At 39.9% G+C, this 21,345-nt stretch overlaps 1 protein-coding gene and 1 pseudogene across 1 annotated transcript; both read left to right on the top strand.

Annotated features, from left to right (window-relative positions):
- Positions 1 to 1,135: 1,135 nt before the first annotated feature.
- LOC148360106 (uncharacterized) lies at positions 1,136 to 12,901 on the top strand. Its single transcript, XM_088343538.1, has 2 exons — positions 1,136 to 1,247; positions 7,078 to 12,901. The coding sequence occupies exon 2, from the start codon at positions 7,178 to 7,180 to the stop codon at positions 9,284 to 9,286; it is 2,109 nt and encodes a 702-aa protein (XP_088199664.1). The 5' UTR covers positions 1,136 to 1,247; positions 7,078 to 7,177; the 3' UTR covers positions 9,287 to 12,901.
- Positions 12,902 to 18,483: 5,582 nt separating this feature from the next.
- Positions 18,484 to 18,625, top strand: LOC148360105 (U2 spliceosomal RNA; annotated as a pseudogene).
- The last annotated feature ends 2,720 nt before the right edge of the window (positions 18,626 to 21,345 follow it).

Genomic DNA, 21,345 nt, shown 5'->3' with positions numbered 1-21,345 from the left:
GAAAGAATGAGAGAGAGAAAAAGACAGAAAATTATAGTGACAAAGAGAGCAATACTAAGAGAGATAGAAAGAGACGGGGAGAGAGCGTTTCCAGGGGAGAGGCTCCTTATTAATCGAGAGTCGGCTCTCGTCATTCACCCTCAAAGAGCCGGCTCATAAAATATTTTCGTTCTTGAACGACTCATCACTATCAACAATGGTGTGGAAATCCTAGAAAAAAATCGGTACAATGGCCACGACGAGGCTCACTCTACATAACATAAGACTCTAAAAAATGTATTCCCCAATTTGTCACTTCGTATTTTGTTCATCTTATCCTATTTTGGAAATAGTTTGCCAACAGTGTCTTTCCACTAGTTTGCATTGCACTATATTTCTGAGGTACTTAAAATTTAAGCGAGTGTGAACGCATCACCTCTTAACGTTTTGCCAATTCATGCCAAAATTATTATCTTTTAAACTCATATTTCTCAAAATTATGTCTATTCTAACATCTTTGACCGGGACTGAAATGTTTAATCATCTTCGTAAACAATGTTCACTTTTATCAATAACAATAAAGACCATTTTTATTTTAAACACGTTGAATGCTTGGAATATTTTACTCAATTTTTTTTTTTCAACATTCCTGGCGAGTGATATTGACCTACTTTGAATAAACTTACTTGTTGTTAAAAACACTTTATTTTGAGTTTTAGAAAATGTAATATGGGATCACGGCGCTGAGTTATTACCTTTTGTTGTCTTTTGGTATTGAAACTATCGCAACTCATCATATTCTCTACGTCGCTTTTTTAAACGTGCAATATACAGCGTAACTGTGAGTATCGTGAACGCACAATATACGTATATGGTCTTCAAGAATAGCACACTTGACATATTGGAGAAAAAAATAAGTAATCCTGTTTGTATTTTCAAAGTAAAATATAACCTATCGATATTAATAAGAAACACGGTCTTTTGATTCGTCACAAGATGCTCAACTCTTATGCTTACCTAGGTATAATATGTAGCAACGGTGAAATAAAGTGAATAACCCGTCGTTTACTAAATATGGATGATTTTTATTTTTATTTTATTTTGAATACAGTTAAGCATTTCCTGAATCGCTTCAAATCACTCACCCCCATTTCAAGCTAAGCTAATGGTGGCTCGGTCGCACGGATAAGAAAATTATGTCCAATAATCCTGCCCCAAAATGTAATTTATTTTCTCTCACCCACGCGTTTTCATAACCCTGAAATAAGGTACGTAAATTCCATTTCCCGCCTCTGAAAATTGGTCAAAAGGGCGTGTTTGGAGCCTCCCTTTGGCCGTCGAAAACCAGACTGCTTGCGGCCTTTATTTTGGAATAAATGCAAACAGTTCTCACTTGATTAGGAGCAAGTTTGAATGCAAATGTCGTTGCGAATATATAAAATTGTGCATAACAATGCATGTTTTTTCTGTGCGTTGACTGATAAGGGAGATTTATAGTCATTTTGCGAAGCATTGAAGTAGAGGGACTCGGGCGTCTGGATTGCTCTATCGGTAATAATATACCTGTCAACATCAGCCATTTACTCCCCTTATTAATGATCGCAATTGCCCTTTGAGTAATAATAGCCAGGGTTGGGTAGGGTTACTTTAACTGAATTACTTTCAATTACTTTTGGATTACTCCAATACCAAATATGCTAATAAAGGACAAAATAAACTAAATATGAATAAAATGACTAAATTTTGTGCAGGCTTGGGGAGTAACAACACATGGAACGGCAAAAATGATGTTGGCAAGCTGTTAGGATTTATTTTCATTTTGTTTCTGTTGCATTTTATGTTAGTTTTGCTGGAGATCAAAGCCAGGAGAGAAAGCTTACCACGTGTTGTGAGTCACAATTTTATTCATATTTAGTTTATTTTGTCTTTTATTAGCATATTTGGTATTGGAGTAATCCAAATGTAATTAAAAGTAATCAAGCTAAAGTATTATAAGACAAAAGAAACTAAATATGAATAACATTTTGACTCACAACACGTGGTAAGCTTTCTCTCCTGGCTTTGATCTCCTGCAAATTAACATAAAATGCGACAGAAACAAAATGAAAATAAATCCAAACAGCTTGCCAACATAATTTTTGCCGTTACACCCCAAGCCTGCTCAAAATTTAGTAATTTTATTCATATTTAGTTTCTTTTGTCTTTTATTAGGATATTTGGTAGTGGAGTGATTGAAAGTAATCAAGTTAAAGTAACCCTACCCAACCCTGATAATAACCCTTACAAATATAACGCAGCACCTAATGTGTAGACTGTAGAACCCATACCAGTCAAGCTCCAGGGCTCCATGCCCTTACAAACTCGTATTTTCCCTTACAAAATACAAAATCTTTCACCAAATTTTTTTTCAAACGTGTTTATTTGTGGAGTTTAACATGTTATATTGTATATGTGTTTTGTTATATCCTATATATTGTTAATTAACATTTTGTTGTGAGATCCTGAGTTGCTCGACATGAATGAGGTTTATTATTAAAAAAGTTCAAAAATGAAGTTGCTTGGACGTTCATTGTAGAAGGAAAAAATACATGCAAATACAATTAAGTAGAATAATACATTTTCTTATTCAAATTATTAATTCATTTTCTGCATTAAATTATTGTTGGTAATATACTGATTAAAGGGATAACCAAAAACCTGTCTTTCATTTTCTCCTATTATACTTCCTTTTTTTCTTAACTTCTTTATACAACATCATAATTCGTAATATGATGCATCAAAGCAAGTGAGCCGTTTGAGAGCCGGCTCTCTTTGATGAATTGAGCGAAAAAGCCGCTTTTCTGAAAAGAGACAGACTTTCTTTCACTACACAACTACCACATGAAATCTGATGTTTTTTAAGACCGCATGTATTTTCAAATTGACTGTTTTCAGATCAGAATGACTTACGGCGTTTTAATTCAGTTTCGGCCATTGCGACTTGACGATTGTATTCAAAGAAAATTCAAAACTATGTTGTAATGTAGGCCTACTGCTCTGCTTTCGCTTTGTTCACGTGTGATCGGAATGATGCATGATGGGAAATCCCCAGGCGGCAGACGCATGCGCACAGTAGCATCAAACCGCTCGCTTCGTCTGCAAGGAAAAAAACGATACCGAGATAGAGGCTACCACGGCGAACTCGTTTGACCTTATTGATTTGCCGTTTTGTGATAGTCTGTGTATACCGGATGGTACCCATCATTGACAAATTTGCGTTTTTCTGTACAGATTTTCTTGTACGTCGTACACATCTTAAAATGCATAATAAACGTACTTTGTACGGCAAAAACGTACAGGTTGACAGGTATGAGAACGAAAACAAGGTGTGTGAGTGTGTGAACAGGGTTGGGTAGGGTTACTTTAACTTGATTACTTTCAATGACTTTTGGATTACTCCAATACCAAATATGCTAATTAAAGACACAATAAACTAAATATGAATAAAATGATGACTCACAACACGTGGTAAGCTTTCTCTCCTGGCTTTGATCGCTTTGATCTCCGGCAAAACTAACACAAAATGCGACAGAAACAAAATGAAAATAAGTCCAAACAGCTTGCCAACATCATTTTTGCCAATCCGTGTATTCCGTGACTCCCCAAGCCTGCACAAAATTTAGTCATTTTATTCATATTTAGTTTCTTTTGTCTTTTATTAGCATATTTGGTATTGGAGTAATCCAAAAGTAATTGCAAGTAATTAAGTTAAAGTAACCCTACCCAACCCTGAGTGTGAACCACATTGTAAAGCGCTTTGGGAGGTCTTCATTTACTTGAAAAGCGCTATATAAATGGACACCATTTACCCTTTGTGTAAACAAGTACCTATTCAATTTACCAAAAGGACTTTCTGCAACACCGAAAAATATAAGCTACTTACAGTAATACTCATTTTTACCGAACACCTATATGGGGAGAGATTTCTCTTAATAATATTTACAAACATATTGTTCAGATCCAGAAATACATTTGCAATTTACTCAAGATCTATAAAAATCACATGTCTTGATAAATGCACACGCAAGAATATAAAATCATACGTGTGAATCGTTCTGCAAAATACATCATGTACATCAGATTTTTTTCTAATGGTCCTGGAGAAATTAATATTGGCTTTAAAAGTTTGAGTAAGTGTAAATGATTTGTACATCTATATCATTTATATGTCTTTGGGGACACAAATATATATGTTGACCCTTGGGGAAAATGCTGTAAAGAGGGGCTGAAAACATGTTATTCCATGCTGTAAAGCAAAGGAAGTGGGTACTAGTGGTGAGACGACATGTTTTGGTCACAATTCGATTGTACTGTATCATGATACTAAGGTGCCGTCAATAATTTCGATTATACGTCATTGACGATTGCAATTTTATTTTATTTCCTAAAAGAACACAAATTTAATGATACACTTCTGGGACGATAAACCATAAACGATGCACATCAATCTGTCAGTCAGCCCGGAAGCTGACATTTATTTCAACTGAGACAACGAAAATACATGTACACTGTGCAACATGTTTACAGCCACCTAGGGGCAGCATTAGCTCAGGAGCACTGGTCTTGGGATCAAGAGGTTGCATGTTCGATTCCCGGCTCCACAGTGTTATATGTCGAAGTGTCCTTGGGCAAAACACTGAATCCCTAATGCCCCCAATAAGCAGGTAGGCGCCTTGCTGACTCCCTAGTGGTGTGTGACTGTGTGTGTGAAGTACATTGTAAAGCGCTTTGGGAGGTCTTCATTGACTTGAAAAGCGCTATATAAATGCAGACCATTTACCATTTAAATAGTGCTAGAATTTGGCCATAAAAACGGTTTACGAACCCTGATGGATCCTTAACCGGCATGGTTGTCAGGGAACCGCTTCCTGCAGTGTGTCTCGGGCAGGTATCCTCTGGTGGTTGTTTTTTTTTTGGGGGTAGGGGAAAAAGATACCTCCTGATCTGGCTCAGATACAGCACCTTTATCACCTGGTTACTGTTTTTCGGCATACATCATCATCCCGCTCTTTAGAGATTACTTGGACCTCTGCATTGACTAGATCCTAAAATCTCTGGGGAAGAACCTATTCTGTTCTGAAATATTGACAATCACATCGTACAATACACATTGCATCACTCGTATGTCGTATTTTTGCTGATAAACGAACTTCATGGTGATGTGGTTACGTAATTTGCTTTTGTGACATGTTAAAGGCTCTTTGTCCGGTAAAGGACTTGGCTTTTCAAATATTTTTTGGGGTTTAATGAGCATATTTTAACAGCGTAGTAATAACTGTTAGATTATCATAAGGCATCTCTAGATATGTTGTCACTATTGCACGAGTTTTCCAGCTATTAATTTGATAATTACGTTATTCATCTAGCTGATATAAATGCACCTAATGCTTATCCACATGATTAAATCAAGTATTTACTTCTTGTTTTCACTTTATATGTCAATGTATCTTTTCATTCAGTGCTTTCCCAGCAATGGTCTTCTGATTTGTCTTCCCTTATCTTATCATACAACCTTCAAAATCCAGCTGGGTTCAGTTTTAACAGAAGCCTCTTGTGGAGATGTGACTTCCTTACTCTGCCTGGTTAAGTTTTATTTTCCATTTACCGTATTTTCCGCACTATAAGGCGCACCCAAAACCCTTTATTTTTTTCAAAAGCTGACCATGTGCCTTATAATACAGTGCGCTTTATATATGGATCAATATTAAGTCGCAAAGTCTTGCAACTAAGGCAAGCAGCCGCCGACTCGATTTTCCCCCGAAGGCGAAGTTGTCCGCGGTGTATGTTGGGATTTATATACCGGCGTTTCATTTCCTAACCAATGTGTCAATCATCATTTGAATCAGTCACTATTGGCTAAAGTTATTCGGGGGTAAAGGAGGCGGATCCTTTTTATCATTTACAGGCTCTCATAGAGAGATCGATAGATAGATACTTTATTGATCCCCGCAGGGAAATTCACATTTCCAGCATCATCCCTTCGCTGAGAACAATACAATAATAAAGCAAAAGGAATACAATATACAAATACCCAATGTGATGTGCTAATACCCACTATAGCGTGTTGTATAGAGTATTTAGGCTAAAGGGGCGAAACAAAGCCTGCATTTGGCCGAAAAAGATGAATGTGAATCACACGTTTGGTTGCACTACGGCACAGAGAAAACATTTTTTACTATTCTGTATTTGTAAATATTTTACTCTCCTGGATTTACTACACTCACGGTTGTAAAAGACCATGTTTACGTATCATTATTGAACGTGATGGCTGCAAGAGAACTTAGGTGAGCATACTGCTTTATATTTTCCTGGTATCTTGTTTTAGAACGATCTTGATGTTTCTGTGATGAGTCTATTTTTAAACTAAATTCAATTCAAAGTGTTTATTGTCATATGCACAGTAAAGGACCCCGTTTCCCTGCACAATAAAATCCTTACTTTGCTGTCCACACAGTTGCCAGCAAAAAATAAAATGGAAACCAAGAAATGTTTGTTTGGTGACATCGTAAGGACACCGCATCCGCACGCGTCTGAGACACGTATTTGCTTCTTTGCAAGCTTTCGGAATGTTAAGGGGGTAATAAGTTTGACTGAACTATCTGACTGTTTTGTCGACGTTCCCATTGTAGCGCCTTATAATCCGGTGCGCCTTATGTATGGAAAATATAGGACCAAAAACTATTTTTGGGGGGTGCGCCCTATAACCGGGTGGGCCTTAATAGTGCGGAAAATACGGTAGTCAAATCCAATCCCCTTTTTTATAAGGCTGGGTTCATGTTTATCTTTCTATCACTATTATCAGTACAGCCTTGGCTATTCAAACTCTCTATACACATTTTGCTAATGTACCGCGACAATATTAGCAATGTACGATGCCGACGAATACTATCTGTGTAGGAGTTTAATTTTTATGTCAAGATCGATGAAAAATTGTGCAGCGTACACAATTCGAAATACGTATCAAATATGGGGAAACTGTATAAATTGATTTGTATGAAATATTCTCGTTATTAAAAATTTGTATTACTGATGTTTCAAAATACTCTTTGCTTTGTACAGTAATCAGTTGCAGCAGAAGGAGAAGACAAATGTGGGCGCTGATGTGATGCTGTGGAATTGGCAGAAAATCCTGCCGGTGCCGTCTAGGTGAGCATCCATCATGAAGCCTGTAAGCTGCCAAAGGTTTCCTTCCTCGGGGAACACTGGACTACCTCAAAGTTTCTCTGTTGGTACGTCGAGATTCCTTGACACGATGCATTGCCAGAAATGTGGATTTGCCACGTCGGACAAGACCTTCTTCAGGAGGCACATGCTCAACCATGTGGGGTCTGGACTGAGCTGTTTTTACTGCCAGAAGGTAGTATCGAGCAAAGCGGAACTAAATGCTCACCTGGAGGAACATATCTCATCGAGTCTATCGTGCCCACACTGTGGCCAGCGCTACATCAAGTCGTCCAGTCTTTTAAAACACATTCAGTTCGCGCATGACAAAAACATCAGTCAATCGGCCATCGGGGTAAGCAGGAGAAAGGATCCTCAGGTCACACACGCCATACCCAGTGTTCAGAAAGCTGATCACGCAATAAGGCCTCCGGTTCAAACTAATAATTCATGCCTCGGATGGCCTGCTGCGAATCTTGGCAAAGACGGGCAGAGGGCCAGAACAACTAACAGTATCCTTCCCGGTTCGTCTAAAGACGAAAGTGTTAAGCATCACAACAGGGCATTAACAGTGGCACTCCCGGACGAAATAAATATCCCTGCTGGTTGCCTGGTTGAACTTGTGGAAGTCAAAACTGTCAACGGGACGAAGGAGCTGAAGTTAAGGCTTCTGTCGCAACAAGAACACGAGGCCAGGCTGCAAGACACAAGGACGACATGTCAAGAAAACACCACGGCCGCCAATATATCGCCTTCCCAAAGTGATGTGATGTCTACAAATTTGGGAAAGTGCATTGTAAACAAAATGCAGGTGGGAACTAAAACGATGGATCCAGAATGTATCAACTATAGACCATTCGGCACGTCCAATAACGTCATCTCAAAAGAGAAACTCGCGCAGAAAAGGATGTCGCAGGAAGTCATCGACTTGGATGGTCCGTCAGAGTTTTCCAAAACTGCTTGCTATCCTTCCGTTAAAAAAACTGCGCGAAGAGAACCGGTCCAAGATCAAACAATACTGAACAATTTGACAAAAATGCAAACCTCCCTTCCAAAGCTACCTGTACAAGCACCGCATCCACTTCAGCGAAAAGCATACGAAAGACATAAAAGTGTTCCTGAACAATGCAATAATATACATGCTGCACACACAGTCAGGATGGCCAGTGCCATCCCAGACAGGAAGATCACACTAAAACATGACTCCAAAGTCCAGGACACACATAAAATCTTAAACACTCCAGTAAGTATCAATCAGTACTCTCACAAACCACTAACAACTCATCAAGTTGTTCCCTCAATTGTCCAAACTCCTCGTCTACGTCCCAATGTACTGCAGAAGTTGACCCGTGTCCCCTTACCGATTGTAAATCCCCCAAAGCGCCATATCCCCTCTTGGCCCCAGGGGGTCCCCCCTAGCAAACAGCCATCCGAAAGAGACACGCCCAAGCCTGAGGGATTCCCAATCATCTCCTCTGTGTTTTCTCTGAGCGAAGAACAAAGCGACGCCCAGGGTTCCATGAAGCCGCTGGTCATGGCGCTACGGGACATCGTGATGGACAAAAGTAGCGCTGTTGAGAAGCTGGAACTGAATTTAAATATTAAAAAGGAAAACCAGATGAATGCTTCCGTGAAATTAGAAACCACCGCCCAAGTCATCCAGCAACCGGACGACAACAAGGATGACGTCAGAGTGGCGGTCACCATCTCCACGCAGACTGACAACGGCAGCCACACTCTGGATTCAAAAGACGAGCTGGTTTCCCAAACGACCGTGGTTGGTGTTACAAATCGTGAGCAGCTCATCTCCAAATTTGTATCGGTCGCGTTGAGCAGACTTGACGAAACAGACGGACAACGAGGAGATGCCGGCCAATTGGTGCCGTTCCGGGCGGAGCAACTGGTGAGGTGGCCGGGCCCCAGCCAGCCTGTGGTGGTGCTCAATCACTCCATGACAAGGAACCGGAAGCAAGATGCGGTTAAAGCTATTGCAAACCCTTCAAGAACTGAAAAGGCTCCAACGTGCCAAATATTAAGAATGAAGTTGGTCAAAGTTACAGGGCACAAATATAAAGTGTCTGGCTGCACTGTCAGGTTAGCCCAATAAGTGTTTTTCCGTTTGTGTTGCCATATTTTGCGCAATAAGTCTCACTGGATATATTTTTTTATATGTTCGACATATATTAGACTTTAAAGCGCTTGTAATTAAAACCGCAGTTAGAGCTACCATATGTATGTATTTCACACACCTGCAGTCACATTTATATGCATAGCCCTTCTTTAATCACAACATGTCTTAAAGGACTGCACAGGCCACAATTACAACATCCCCTGATCTGAAACCTGCTTACGGTATATTTTAGTGGAATGATTGATCAGTCGAAAAATGACACTGACCAAAATCGCGAAAGATTGTATCCAACAGAAAGCAAACCTGAGTCACAGCATTGATAGTGCTGACACTTAACCTCTAGACCACCAGTGATTCTGATAATATATGTAAAGGCATTAGATCATATCCCCAGGTATCCTGCGGGTCCTTCATTATTCTAAAAATAAGGCCTTAATTGTCATTAAAATGTCTTAAATCCAATTTGCAAAGGTTTTTCAAATGTAAACGCATTAATATGATACTTATTTGTTCAAACTAAAAAGATTAAGTAAGATTTATCAAATGCCTTTATTAATTATTCACAGATTTACTTCCGTGGCAACAACGCAATAATAGAACTATCAAAACGGTGATGTGATTTCAGTCGGGCCTTCCTTTGGAACATGGGAAAGTGTCCATTTGATTAGAAGTGGCTGTCTGATGAACATTTTTCGCCATGGCTAAAAGCTGTGCCTGATATGTGTTGGAGGCACTATGCATTTTGCGTAACAAAATATTTGTTTTTATTTCAACTGTGTTTTTTTGTCGACTTGGTCTCAAATTTGATTTAATTATTAAAACATCTCAAAAAGTCTTGAATTCAACTTACCATAAGCTGTAGGAACCCTGATCCCATTAGCACACTATTTTTACTCATAGGGCCAGAAACAAATGGTACAGAACAGAGATAAATGAAATTCACCCTGAAAGATCTAAATAAACGTGAAAAGCATGACAAGGGAAAAAACTCATTGGTGTATCTGATAATGAATTGGATGTTTATTTATGTCTTTTAGGGCAAAACGTCTGTTTTTTCCATTCTCTAACATTTGTTTCTGGTACCATGAATAAAATAGTGTGATAATGAGATAAAATCAAATGCGTTTTCGTTTATCATTTATATCATTGGTGGTTAGTAGCTAGAATTCAGCACTCTCACCGCCACAACCCGGGATCGATTCCCGTTGCATGCAATTCTTTGCGATTATGGTCAGCGATGTTTTTCGATTGATCAATACTTTTGTCACTTATTTAGTTTGAGCTGAGAAAAAGTTATAGATTCATACCGATTTTTAATCAAAACCTATTCAACACTTCTGTCACTCTTTAAGCTTGAACTGAGAAAAAGTGAAACAAAATCTCACATCGATTTTTGATAAAAAATTAGAGGTGCTGAAGTTGACCCGTGTGCCTTACACACAAATGAATACAGTAGGTGTAAAATGATTTACCATGTTTGTTTTTGTTTTTTTATCCAAAAAAAGGCATGTACATTTTGTATATAGGTGTTACAAGAAAGCATACAAGTAGCTGTTTATTTGGAAAAAAATGTCTATTTCTGGTGCTCTATGTCTTATACCCACACTCCAACTAAATGTTTTTGTTTGGCTGCAGCCAAGCCATGACAGAACACTCCGGAAATCACAACAGATAAGAGTGTCAGAGTATTTTTTTCTTTTGTATGAAATGAATTCTAATGCGAGTCTATTGTAAAGTTCTTACGTGTTGGATTGTGCATGTAACAGTAATGTAGGTCAGCATTTTCATTTTTAAATTAATTTTGAATTTTCTGAGACTTCAAGAGTGAGCCACTTTCGCTGCAATTGGCCCTTTCCTCTAATAAATAAGAGAACTTATGTTGCCATGGTGGAACCTCCTGTGTGGAGTTTGCATGTTCTCCCCGTGCTCACGTGGGTTACCTCTGGGCACTCCAGTTTCCTCCCTAAAACATGCATGTCAGGTTAATTGGCCGGTTCAAATTGTCCCTAGGTGTGAATGAGTGAGTGACTGGTCTATCTCTATGTGCCCTGCGATTGGCTGGCAACCAGTTCAGGGTGTCCCCTGCCCACTACCCGAAGATAGTCGGGATGGGCTCCAGCACCCCTGTGACCCTACTGAGGATAAGCGGTGCAGATGATTGGTGGATGAATGGATGTGTCCATGGTGTAATTGTACCGTGTCCTTCTCGTTCCTGCTTTAAGTTAATTGTAATACACATGGCCTTCCTAGGAAATCTTCAAATTATTTATATAGGATTTTTCGTACGTTAAAATGCATAAAAACATCTTATATGATTAAAAAAAGGTCATGCTACTACCCCTCCTAAAATTCTAATGAGGACACAATGCATACACACATTTGAGAATTGTGTGATCATTATTTTTCACATTTGAGGTCAAAATAAGTCACAACTGGAAAATGATTTTGTAAAACTTATCTGAAATGTTTAGTACCAAGTGTTTAAAAATGTTTTTCTCCTTTTTTCGGGGAACATTTTTATATCTCTGTACAATTTGAAGTGTCCTCTCGTAAACCCAAGCCTCAGTGAGTCCATTTATTTGTGTGTGTAAATACTGAACGGGACAGTCTTGTTTTATCTGACCACTAGATGTCACTACGCTGTTTAGTGTAAGCTAAAATAAGTGCTAAAAGACACAAAGAAGACAAACTACGGAGGCTCAAAGTGACCAAAACGCACCTTTTTTCTTGTACATTTTTTGCTAAGCATTTCACAAGGATTTTAGTTTTTTTTTCAACCTGTAGAGGCAAGTTAGTCAACAAATTCGTTAGCTCCCTCTAGGTGAAGCTCATTTATGTAAAATAATTGTACATTTCTCGACCTACGAGTCTTTAAAAAAAAATGTCTCCCGCAAACATTTTGAAACTAGTACCGGGATGTACCGCTGGTATTATTTTCAGTGTGGGAATAATGGCATTGTTGTTTCAGTACCGGAGTAATTAAGTAAATATTTTTTTTCCGCCTTTACCGTTACTGACGGTCAAAAGCAGTGCATTACTTTGAAGAAAGCGTTTTTCCGCTCTCCACCGTGTTGTCTTTTCGGATCATGTCACAATTCAAAAAAGTGACTATCATACAGTTTGATAGCGATTCCGAATACAATAATTACTAATGTGCCGAAAGAAAAGGCTGAGTTGCTGCATAAGATGTAGCTGCATTCGACTCGTGAACGAAACGGCTCTATGCGCCGACTCATACCATATTTCAATGTATTTTATGCTCTCAATCACAAACCCACATGCTTAATTGATAAACTCATGTTCTGATAAGAGCTAATGTATTTTGTCGAATTTATTGTTGTGGTTGTAGTTTGAAAATGTATATAACAAAATACTTAGTGAGTGCCAATGAACATTTCAAGATGGAACTAAAGGTTCTGCAAACACAAGGTGCAAACTGCCATGCTTTGGGAGAGAAAAGCGGAAAATGTTGCAACATACTTTGTAAATATTTTCAACACGTTTCCTTTTTTTGGTACGGCTCATTTTGCTATATAACTGTTCATGTTTTTATATTACAGTACCTGTGTAATAAAATGGGGATCAAGCAAAGTTTGAGTTGACTTTTTGAAAGCAGCCGGTGAATTATGATTAAATGGGCTTTTATGATTAAAACACACCACAAAGGATGTTACTTGGGGAGATGTTACCCATCTTGATACATGTTTTGGTTGATTTATCTAATCTTTTTGATCTATATCATGAGCAAATTAAATGTCATTACAGAGTATTGTACAGACGCTCCCCTACTCATGAGCATTCGGCTTACGAAAAACGGTAGATACTAACATTTTTTTCGGGATGTCGAAGAATATCCGGACATTGCTGTAACTTAGATTTTGTATTGTGTGCACCTTTCTCCGAGTAGCGGACAGTACTGTGGTGCTTCTTTCCGTCGTGTGGCGCTGTGAAAGGTCATCCAGCATCCACCCCGAAGAAGAAATTTGGTTTTCTCTTCCTTGTTTGTGTAAACACACTACTCTAAATCTCCAGCACTAAAAACTTTGACATTTTTATTGTTTAATATGTCGTGCATCCATCCGATATGGTTGGTGTAGAGTGTAAAGAGGCGGGCCGTTTCTTTTGAAACCAAAGTGGAATAAGAAAGCTTGATGCGGTTGAGAAAATGGTCGGAAAGCTTTTTTTCAGACACTTTTTACCACGGAGGAGGACCTCTTGAAGCGCATCTTCCAAAAGTAAGTTAAACTGAACTCTATTTATCCTTATAGAAAAGTAAGTTTGATCACATTACCCTGATTTTACCTAACCTGCATTGGCTCCCTGTTAGCTTAAGATGTGATTTTAAGGTTCTGTTGGTAGTATACAAAATAGTGTATGGACTTGCTCCCTTATATTTTCAGATTTAATTCCCTCCTATGTTCTGGTCCGGAGCCTTCCCTCTCGAAAATGCCGTTCTACTAGTGATCCCAAGAGCCAAGAAGAGCCACAGGTTTGAGAGTGTTCTCCATTCGTGGAACGTTCTTCTTTCTGAGATTCGATCAGCAACCTCAGTGGAACTGTTTAAATCTAAGCTTAAAACACACTTCTATTCTATAGCATATGAATAACCAATATTTTATGTTGACAATATCTGTAGTATTTGCCCTCATGTAGGTTTTAGATCAGGGGATGGTGTCATGATAGTCTGGTTTGCAATAATCTGTGGTCTGAGTAGCCCTTTGAGACTCTTAGTAAGTAAGGGCTATACAAATAAACATGACTTGACTTAGAGCATACTATTTCATGAAATGTTTATTTTTCAGTACAAAACAATACAGGTTACTTATACAAGCCTTAAACATACTTATATAAACCTTATACATACAAAATATAGCACTGAAGCAACTTATGAACAAATTCAACCTACGAACGAACGCCGGAACCTATATCGTTCGTAAATTGGGCAGCGTCTGTATGCAATGCGGTCCACTGGTTCTGCAACTGCAATACTTCAGCACCACTGTTCATTTCCACAGAAATATGTCAATCGAGCAAATAGTGATATTTCCCCCAATATTGTAACCAGGGTTGGTTAGAGTTACTTTAACTGGATTACTTTCAATTACTTTTGGATTACTCCAATACCAAATATGCTAATAAAAGACAAAAGAAACTAAATATGAACACAATTACTAAATTTTGTGCAGGCTTGGGGAGTAACGGAATACATGGAACGGCAAACATGATGTTGGCAAGCTGTTTCGATTGATTTTCATTTTGTTTCTGTCGCATTTTATGTTAGTTTTGCCAAAAATCAAAGAGATCAAAGCCATGAGAGAAAGCTTACCACGTGTTGTGAGTCATCATTTTATTCATATTTATTTTCTTTTGTCTTTTATTAGCATATTTGGTATTGGAGTAATCCAAAATTAATTGAAAGTAATCAAGTTAAAGTAACCCTACCCACCCCTGGTAGAAGGAGTACATGATATTGTGAGAACAGTATCTTTCCACAGAGGGGCAGTATTGCCTTATTTTAAAATTGGAAATTGAGAGACCAGAGAACCAGCTATCCAAAGCCAACGAATTTAATTTCAAACGTCAACATTATTTTTATTTATTTAATTTCAATTCGTAAAGCCCTGGCTCCTTTTAACACGACTATCTCTACCAGCCTTAGTTACTTTTTTAGTATTTGTCCTTACCGGTATATCTATGAAGGCTCTTAAGGTGCAAAAGTCAAGTCAAGTCATTTTTATTTGTATAGCCCTAAATCGCGAAGAGTCTCAAAGTCATTTGTAACTAAAAAAAATAAAGTTTAACGTTATAGTCCCAATAATTTTCCTTGTAGCACTGTGCTGAAAATGGCAATCTCGTGATAATAAGTTGCTGTTTCTTGATATTTAAACCTGCACACCTTAAAAAAAAACTTTTATTCATGCAACTGGCTAGTAAACCATTTGCACAGGATTGGTCTTTTTTTTTAGACAATTGCAAATCAACCATACGTGAAAGCATTTGTCGCCCTATTCTTTTTATTACCTGCCAATTTGTAATTTTTACATTGTAACTCTAAAAAAAATCAAGCAGTTTGTAACGACCATCTTTTCGTTTTAAGTTCAGGAAGCCACCTACAATATTGCAGTAATTATTCCCTCAGTGTCATATCGTTACAGCCATCGTATTGTGATACTCTGATATCTCAAGAGGAACTAATAATTCTTAAAGAAATTGCCCCAGGGAAGTGCAAAGTTAGAAAGGTATGAGTTGGAGTTTGCTTGGTGTGATCTTCCATTTTGGAAATGTGCTTGTTTTTACATTGGTGACCCCTTGAAATGTAAGAGATCGCTTCCCTTGCCTGTTTATAAATGACTGAAATAATCAAAACATAGATGACAAAAAGATACATGATGACTTAAAATAGGCATCGACAATGCCGGAGTGACTAATCGGGAAGAACGGGAGATTTCCCAAAGGGCCGGCTTATGTCAAGGTCGAGTTTGGGCTGGCCGGATGAGAGAAATCATTTGAACATGTATCTGTCCTTTACATCCAACCTGACTTGTGCATTAATTCTGGAGTCATCTATTTGGCCATATTCAGCGCAACAGATGAGGTGAGTTATACCACCTGGGGGAATTCCTCCCTCCCAAATTTTAAGTTGGTCTCGCCCACCACCACTGTTCTTTTCTGTAGCAGTGAAATAAAAATAGAACAAAGCAAATGATTTGAATCAGATACAACCAAGGGCAGTACGGTGCTAGTTGTAGCCAAAAAAGCAAGGGCCTAGTGAGGATAAGCAGCGCAGAAAATGGATGGATGACTTAATAAAGAAAGCTCGAGGAAGTCACGTTGCAAGTTTGAATGATGTTATAAGGTCCCTTCATAAGCAGGTCAAAAGCGTCGCCTCACTCTCTTTCCCGGGACACCAGAACCACAATATTTCTGCTAATCTCTTTTGTTAGGTAAATTGTGAAGAGGGAAAATGACTAAGAATATTTTATCTATCCATCTATCTATCTACCCTCGTCATATCCCTCGAGACTGCCCCGTTGGCGCCAACAGCAACACCTTTTGAGAACTGTTATGCACTCTACCATAAAGCTTATTACGCTGAAATAAGCTTTATGGTAGAGTGCATAACAATTTCAATACGAGCGATTTGAGTAGAAAAAGGCTAAATAAACCTGTTACCTGCTCAAAAGTGAGTTATATACGGTGTGCTTTACCGTTCGATTACATTCACAACAAATACAAAGACGCAATGGTTTAAATTGTATTACATTCCCAACAAATGCAAGACGAAGTGGTTTTAGTTATATGTTCGCCATTACATTCCCGAAAGGTGATATAAAAGTAAGCTATAACGAAGTAAAAGTGGTTATAGTAGCTAGGGTATGCAAATCTCGGCAGGATGCTTTTCTCGGCATAACACCGGCCCTTCCTCTCCAACTGCAGTTGTAAAATAAGACAAAATGCCCGGTGTATCTTTTCAGCGAGCAGCCAACTTTTAAAATAACTCTCCCACATGTAACATGGGGCGGCAGGAGCTTAGGAGGTAGAGCGCTCGTCTTGGGATCAAGGGATCCCAGTTCGAATCCCGGCTTGTCCGTGTTACATGTCGAAGTGTCCTTGGGTAAGACACTGAACCCCTAATACCCCCAACAAGCAGGTTAGCGTCTTACATGACTGCAATACAAGGCCGCTATTGGGAAATGTGAAGCACACTGTAAAGCGCTTTGGGAAGTCATTGACTTGAAAAGCGCTATATAAATGCAAATCATTTCATTTTTATTTCGTAAGAGATCGACATAGATCCCGCACAGCCGCAAGTTAGAAAGTAAAGTCTCATCTCATCTCATTAGCTGCACCGCTTATCCTCAGTAGGGTCGCGGGGGTGCTGGAGCCCATCCCAGCAATCATCGGGCAGTGGGCAGTGGGCAGGGGACACCCTGAACTGGTTGCCAGCCAATTGCAGGGCACACAGGGACAGACAACTCGCTCGCTCATTCACACCTAGGGACAATTTGGACCGGCCAATTCACCTGAAATGCATGTCTTTAGAATGTGGACGAAACCGGAGTGCCCGGAGGAAACCCACGCAAGCACGGGGAGAACATACAAACTCCGCACAGGAAGTCCGGTAGCTGGATTTGAACCCACACAGCAGGTTCCCAAGACTCCAGAACTGTGCCGCACACGCGCTAACCACTGCGCCGCCGTGCTGCCCAGAAAGTAAAGTTTTGAAATAAGAATTTCAACAAAAAGGTGAATCCTCAGGTAAATGATGTTGTTTGGCTTTCACAATACACCCCTGGTGTGTGTAGCCCAACAAAAATAGACATTATGTTCATTCATCATTTTCATCATCGGTCCCAATTAAGTAAAAAACGGATCATTCCCCGCGGCGCAGTGTTTGAAACTCTCTGCGTGAGAGACAATCGCTGGCTTTCGAGCATCTCCGGCAATAACCGTAATGGCGCTGTTGTTTTTCTCTTTAAACAGTTCTGACTTTGGATCGATGTTTCAAATGGCTCCCGGTCAGGACCTCCAGAAAACAGACCGCAGTGATTAGCGGCAGAGAAAGTTAAGATGTTGAAAGTCGTCTTTGGGAAATGAAGTCGCGGACCCCCCTCCTTCTACCCAGTTCCATCCACTCTCAAGCCACATCTTGAGAGTAAAGGGAGATCTGAGGCGGTGTCTGTTCACAATACACGCTTCCTTCTCTCCTGGATAATTGTAATCTCCCGCGGTGTGACACAGCCAACAGATGGCCCGGGAGACCCGCCGGAGCATCATGTTCACTCAGCATGACGCTTTTTCGCATCCTTTCATTCTTGCCGTGCGGCGTGCAGACGAGACTCTTGTTTTCACTCTCTTTCAGTCTAATTGTATTCAACAACGTAGGTTTTTTCGCTGGCAAATCCTTACGGAGCAAACAAGTGATAGGAATAGAACACCAGTCAGCTTATGATATGGACTTTTTGGGGTTTTTACTGCACCGCAACTTTACTCGCCCAACTCCTCATTATAAAAGGAGACCGTGAAGAGAGAGTCCGCTCTTTCAAATTCCTGGGTGTGCACATCTCCGATGACCTCTTACTTGGCAAGGAAGATAGCATGATGGACGGATCTATCGGAAATGAGCATCATGTATAGCTCTTGGTTGTACAGGTTCCGGATTTTGATAAAAGATAATTCTGGATTTGTATACTATCTATGAAGGACATTTAGTTCCAATCGATTTTTACGATCGGGAGATGGAATAAGAGCTTGCTCTGTCCACTCCACGCATCGGCCCGGTATTGCAGTACCTCCAGGAACGGTGCATTCGCACTGATTGCTGCTTGGCTCTGTGGCTAGGACCTTGTCTCGGCCCCTTGGCTGTGTAGCGTATTATGATTTGACCGATAATGGATAATTGATAAAGAATATAGAACAATAAACCTTACAAAATCCTCTCCTGGTCTGCAAACACCAGAGCGGTGGTAAGGAAGGCCCAGCAGCGACTCCATTTCCTGAGAGTGCTCAGGAAAAATCATCTGAAACATCAGCTGCTGGTGTTGTTGTTGTTGTTGAGTCACTCAAGGCGCCTAAGGTAATCCTTAGTAGCGCTAGACTCGCTTGTGGGAGGCTCCGTAGTTCTCCGAAGGAGAGGGGGCTGCGACTGTCCTGTGCCGCCAGGCCTGACGGGGTGTGACCCAAGCAAACCAAGCATACGACGCTGAAGTCCTTAGTATGTTCGGACAGGCCGGTGCATGATTTATGGAAGCCCCGTGGGCAGGTAGTACAGGTGATTGGGGTGTGGTCGCAGCGAATGGTTCAAAAGCACCACTGGCACTTGGATTGGGGGCCAGGGTTGCTCTCGAAGTCACCCGCCCTAAGAAGAACAGAAGAGGAGAGTAGAAGTTAGAGAAAGAGAGGGACGGATAGAAAGAGAGAAAGACAGACGGAGTAAAACGCAAAAACATTAACATTTTTGGGGGCTTATTGAGTCGGTTGTAAGATACAGAACTGTACTTAACCACATTTTTTAGTGGAAGTACAATGTTGGCAACAAGATTCACTTGATATAATTGGAAATTATCTAAATGACACACAAACTTTTCTTCTTTTTCGTTTTTTTTTTTCCTACTTTTTTAAAAATCCCTTTTAAAAAAGTCTCATTGTGTTTATTTTTTCCGAGCTATTACTTTTTTATTTTTGTTCTCTGTTTAGTTTTTTCCTACGTTTCTTTCTTTTCTTTTTTTCTGGCTTTTTTCTAAATGTTTCCTTCTTTTTTTCTTCTTCCTTATGCTTCGTTTTTTTCTCAGCTTTACACTACTTTTTCATTTTGGTATTTTTTTCTTTTTTGTTCTATTCCCCCCTTCTTTTAAGTCATTTTGTGCATAGTTTTACATCATATTTGGTCATGTTGGGATTAAAGAAGCAAAAACCACCTGAAGAGCCGTTTAGGACCCGAAAGAGCCGGTTCCTTTTAGTGAGCCGAGCCGAAGAAGCCGGTTCTCGACAAACTCTACTAACTTTCCTCAACTTCGTTCTACTTCGACTCGACTTCAAAATACCGCATTTAGGACACAACGTCAAGGGAACCCGTGTATTTTTATCTTCATGCACTGTAACTTCGACTAAAGTCGCTTCTTAATTAGTAATTTTGAGCCCTGATTTTTGTGCGCCGGCTAGATTTTCTTGTGCGCTGAGAATGTGCGAGCACGCGTGCAGCTTAGAGGGAACACCGGTCACAAGTGGTCTCAACACATCTGAAAATGTCCGACTGTATTTTCCCGAGTTACAAGAACACATCGCACAAACAAGACACACACTCCAAGCTTCGGCGAGGCCGTGCAATCCAAAGCCGCGACTTAGCCGACTCCGACTTGGAATTGGATTTCGGCAGCGCAACACACAGCAGGCCTCGCTTCTTGTCTTCTTTGCTGAGATTAGCGGGTCATGGGAAGCGGTGTTGGATGTGTCACATGAAAGAAAAACAGATTATAAAGATGAAACTGCAAAAATAAACTCGCAGCCAATAGGGAAAGCGGCGCAGCCGGCGAAGGATTTACGGACACTCAGCCGGGCTACTTTGGGATTTGTGACCTGGGCATCAAGGAAATAGAGTTCTTGTGGGAGAACCTCACATTCGCTGGTGTTCAAAGAAGAGAGGATCTACTTTTCAAGTCCAGAGTTTGATATTCAAATTTTTTTTCAGTCACATCTTGTATTCAGTCGTGACTTTTTCCGAGTCATACCAAACGAAATGCATTGAAGAGTACAAAAGAGAGTTTAGGTGGGCAGGTAGACGACACGAGATCGTTCGTTTGTATTCTGAGTAAGAACCAACGTCAGAAGCGGGGTGACGTTTCCTTTTTAGATTCTAAATCCAGATGAAAGGTTTTAATCCAAGAAAAGAGTAAAACTCTTAACAGAAAGCGGCGCTGTGCTTCAGGTATTGGTATTATACACAATAAATCAATATTTGTAGCCTATGGATCGATATAGCTAGCTGCTTCTTGTCCACCTAAACCACAGGCGTCAAACAGGCGGCCCGCGGGCCGGATCAGGCCCGCTAAGGGATTGAATCCGGCCCGCGAGAGAAAAACAAGCCGCAGGTTGAAATATGTCAACTTGATGTTGCCAAAGAAAGGTGCCTCGAACAAAGACACTGTACTTGTATTTATTTTTCTCTCTGTCATTTCCACCCCTTTTCTCCCACTCTCTGTCTCTTTCACTCTCTGTGTCTCTTTTTCGCTTCCTTTGTTGCTCTTTGTCTCTTTCTCTCTCTGTGTCCTTTTAACTTCTTTTGCTCTAACTTCGTTTTTTCCTTTTCTCTCTTTTCTCTTTCTCTCTTCCTACTCTCCGCGCTTTCTTTTCTCTTTTCTCTCCTTCTGTCTTTCTACTTCTCTTTGGATTTCTTTCTTCCTCTCCCTTTCTTTTCCCCCTATCTCACGACTTTTTATCATCTCTTTTGTTTCTCACGCTCTACCCCTCTCTCTCTTTCTTTGTCCCACCCTCTCTCCTTTTCCCTCCCTCTTTCTCTTATTTCTTTATCTCTTTCT

Source organism: Urocampus carinirostris, chromosome 9 (assembly GCF_059441175.1).
Source record: "Urocampus carinirostris isolate Australia breed hairy pipefish chromosome 9, RoL_Ucar_1.0, whole genome shotgun sequence".
NCBI lineage: Eukaryota > Metazoa > Chordata > Actinopteri > Syngnathiformes > Syngnathidae > Urocampus > Urocampus carinirostris.
Note: the sequence above shows the minus strand (reverse complement) of the source record. Positions and strands in the feature narration are given on the sequence as shown.

Bases quoted from the DNA above. Each gene is read 5' to 3' on its own strand.
- LOC148360106 (XM_088343538.1), top strand. From the start codon at position 7,178: ATGAAGCCTGTAAGCTGCCAAAGGTTTCCTTCCTCGGGGAACACTGGA.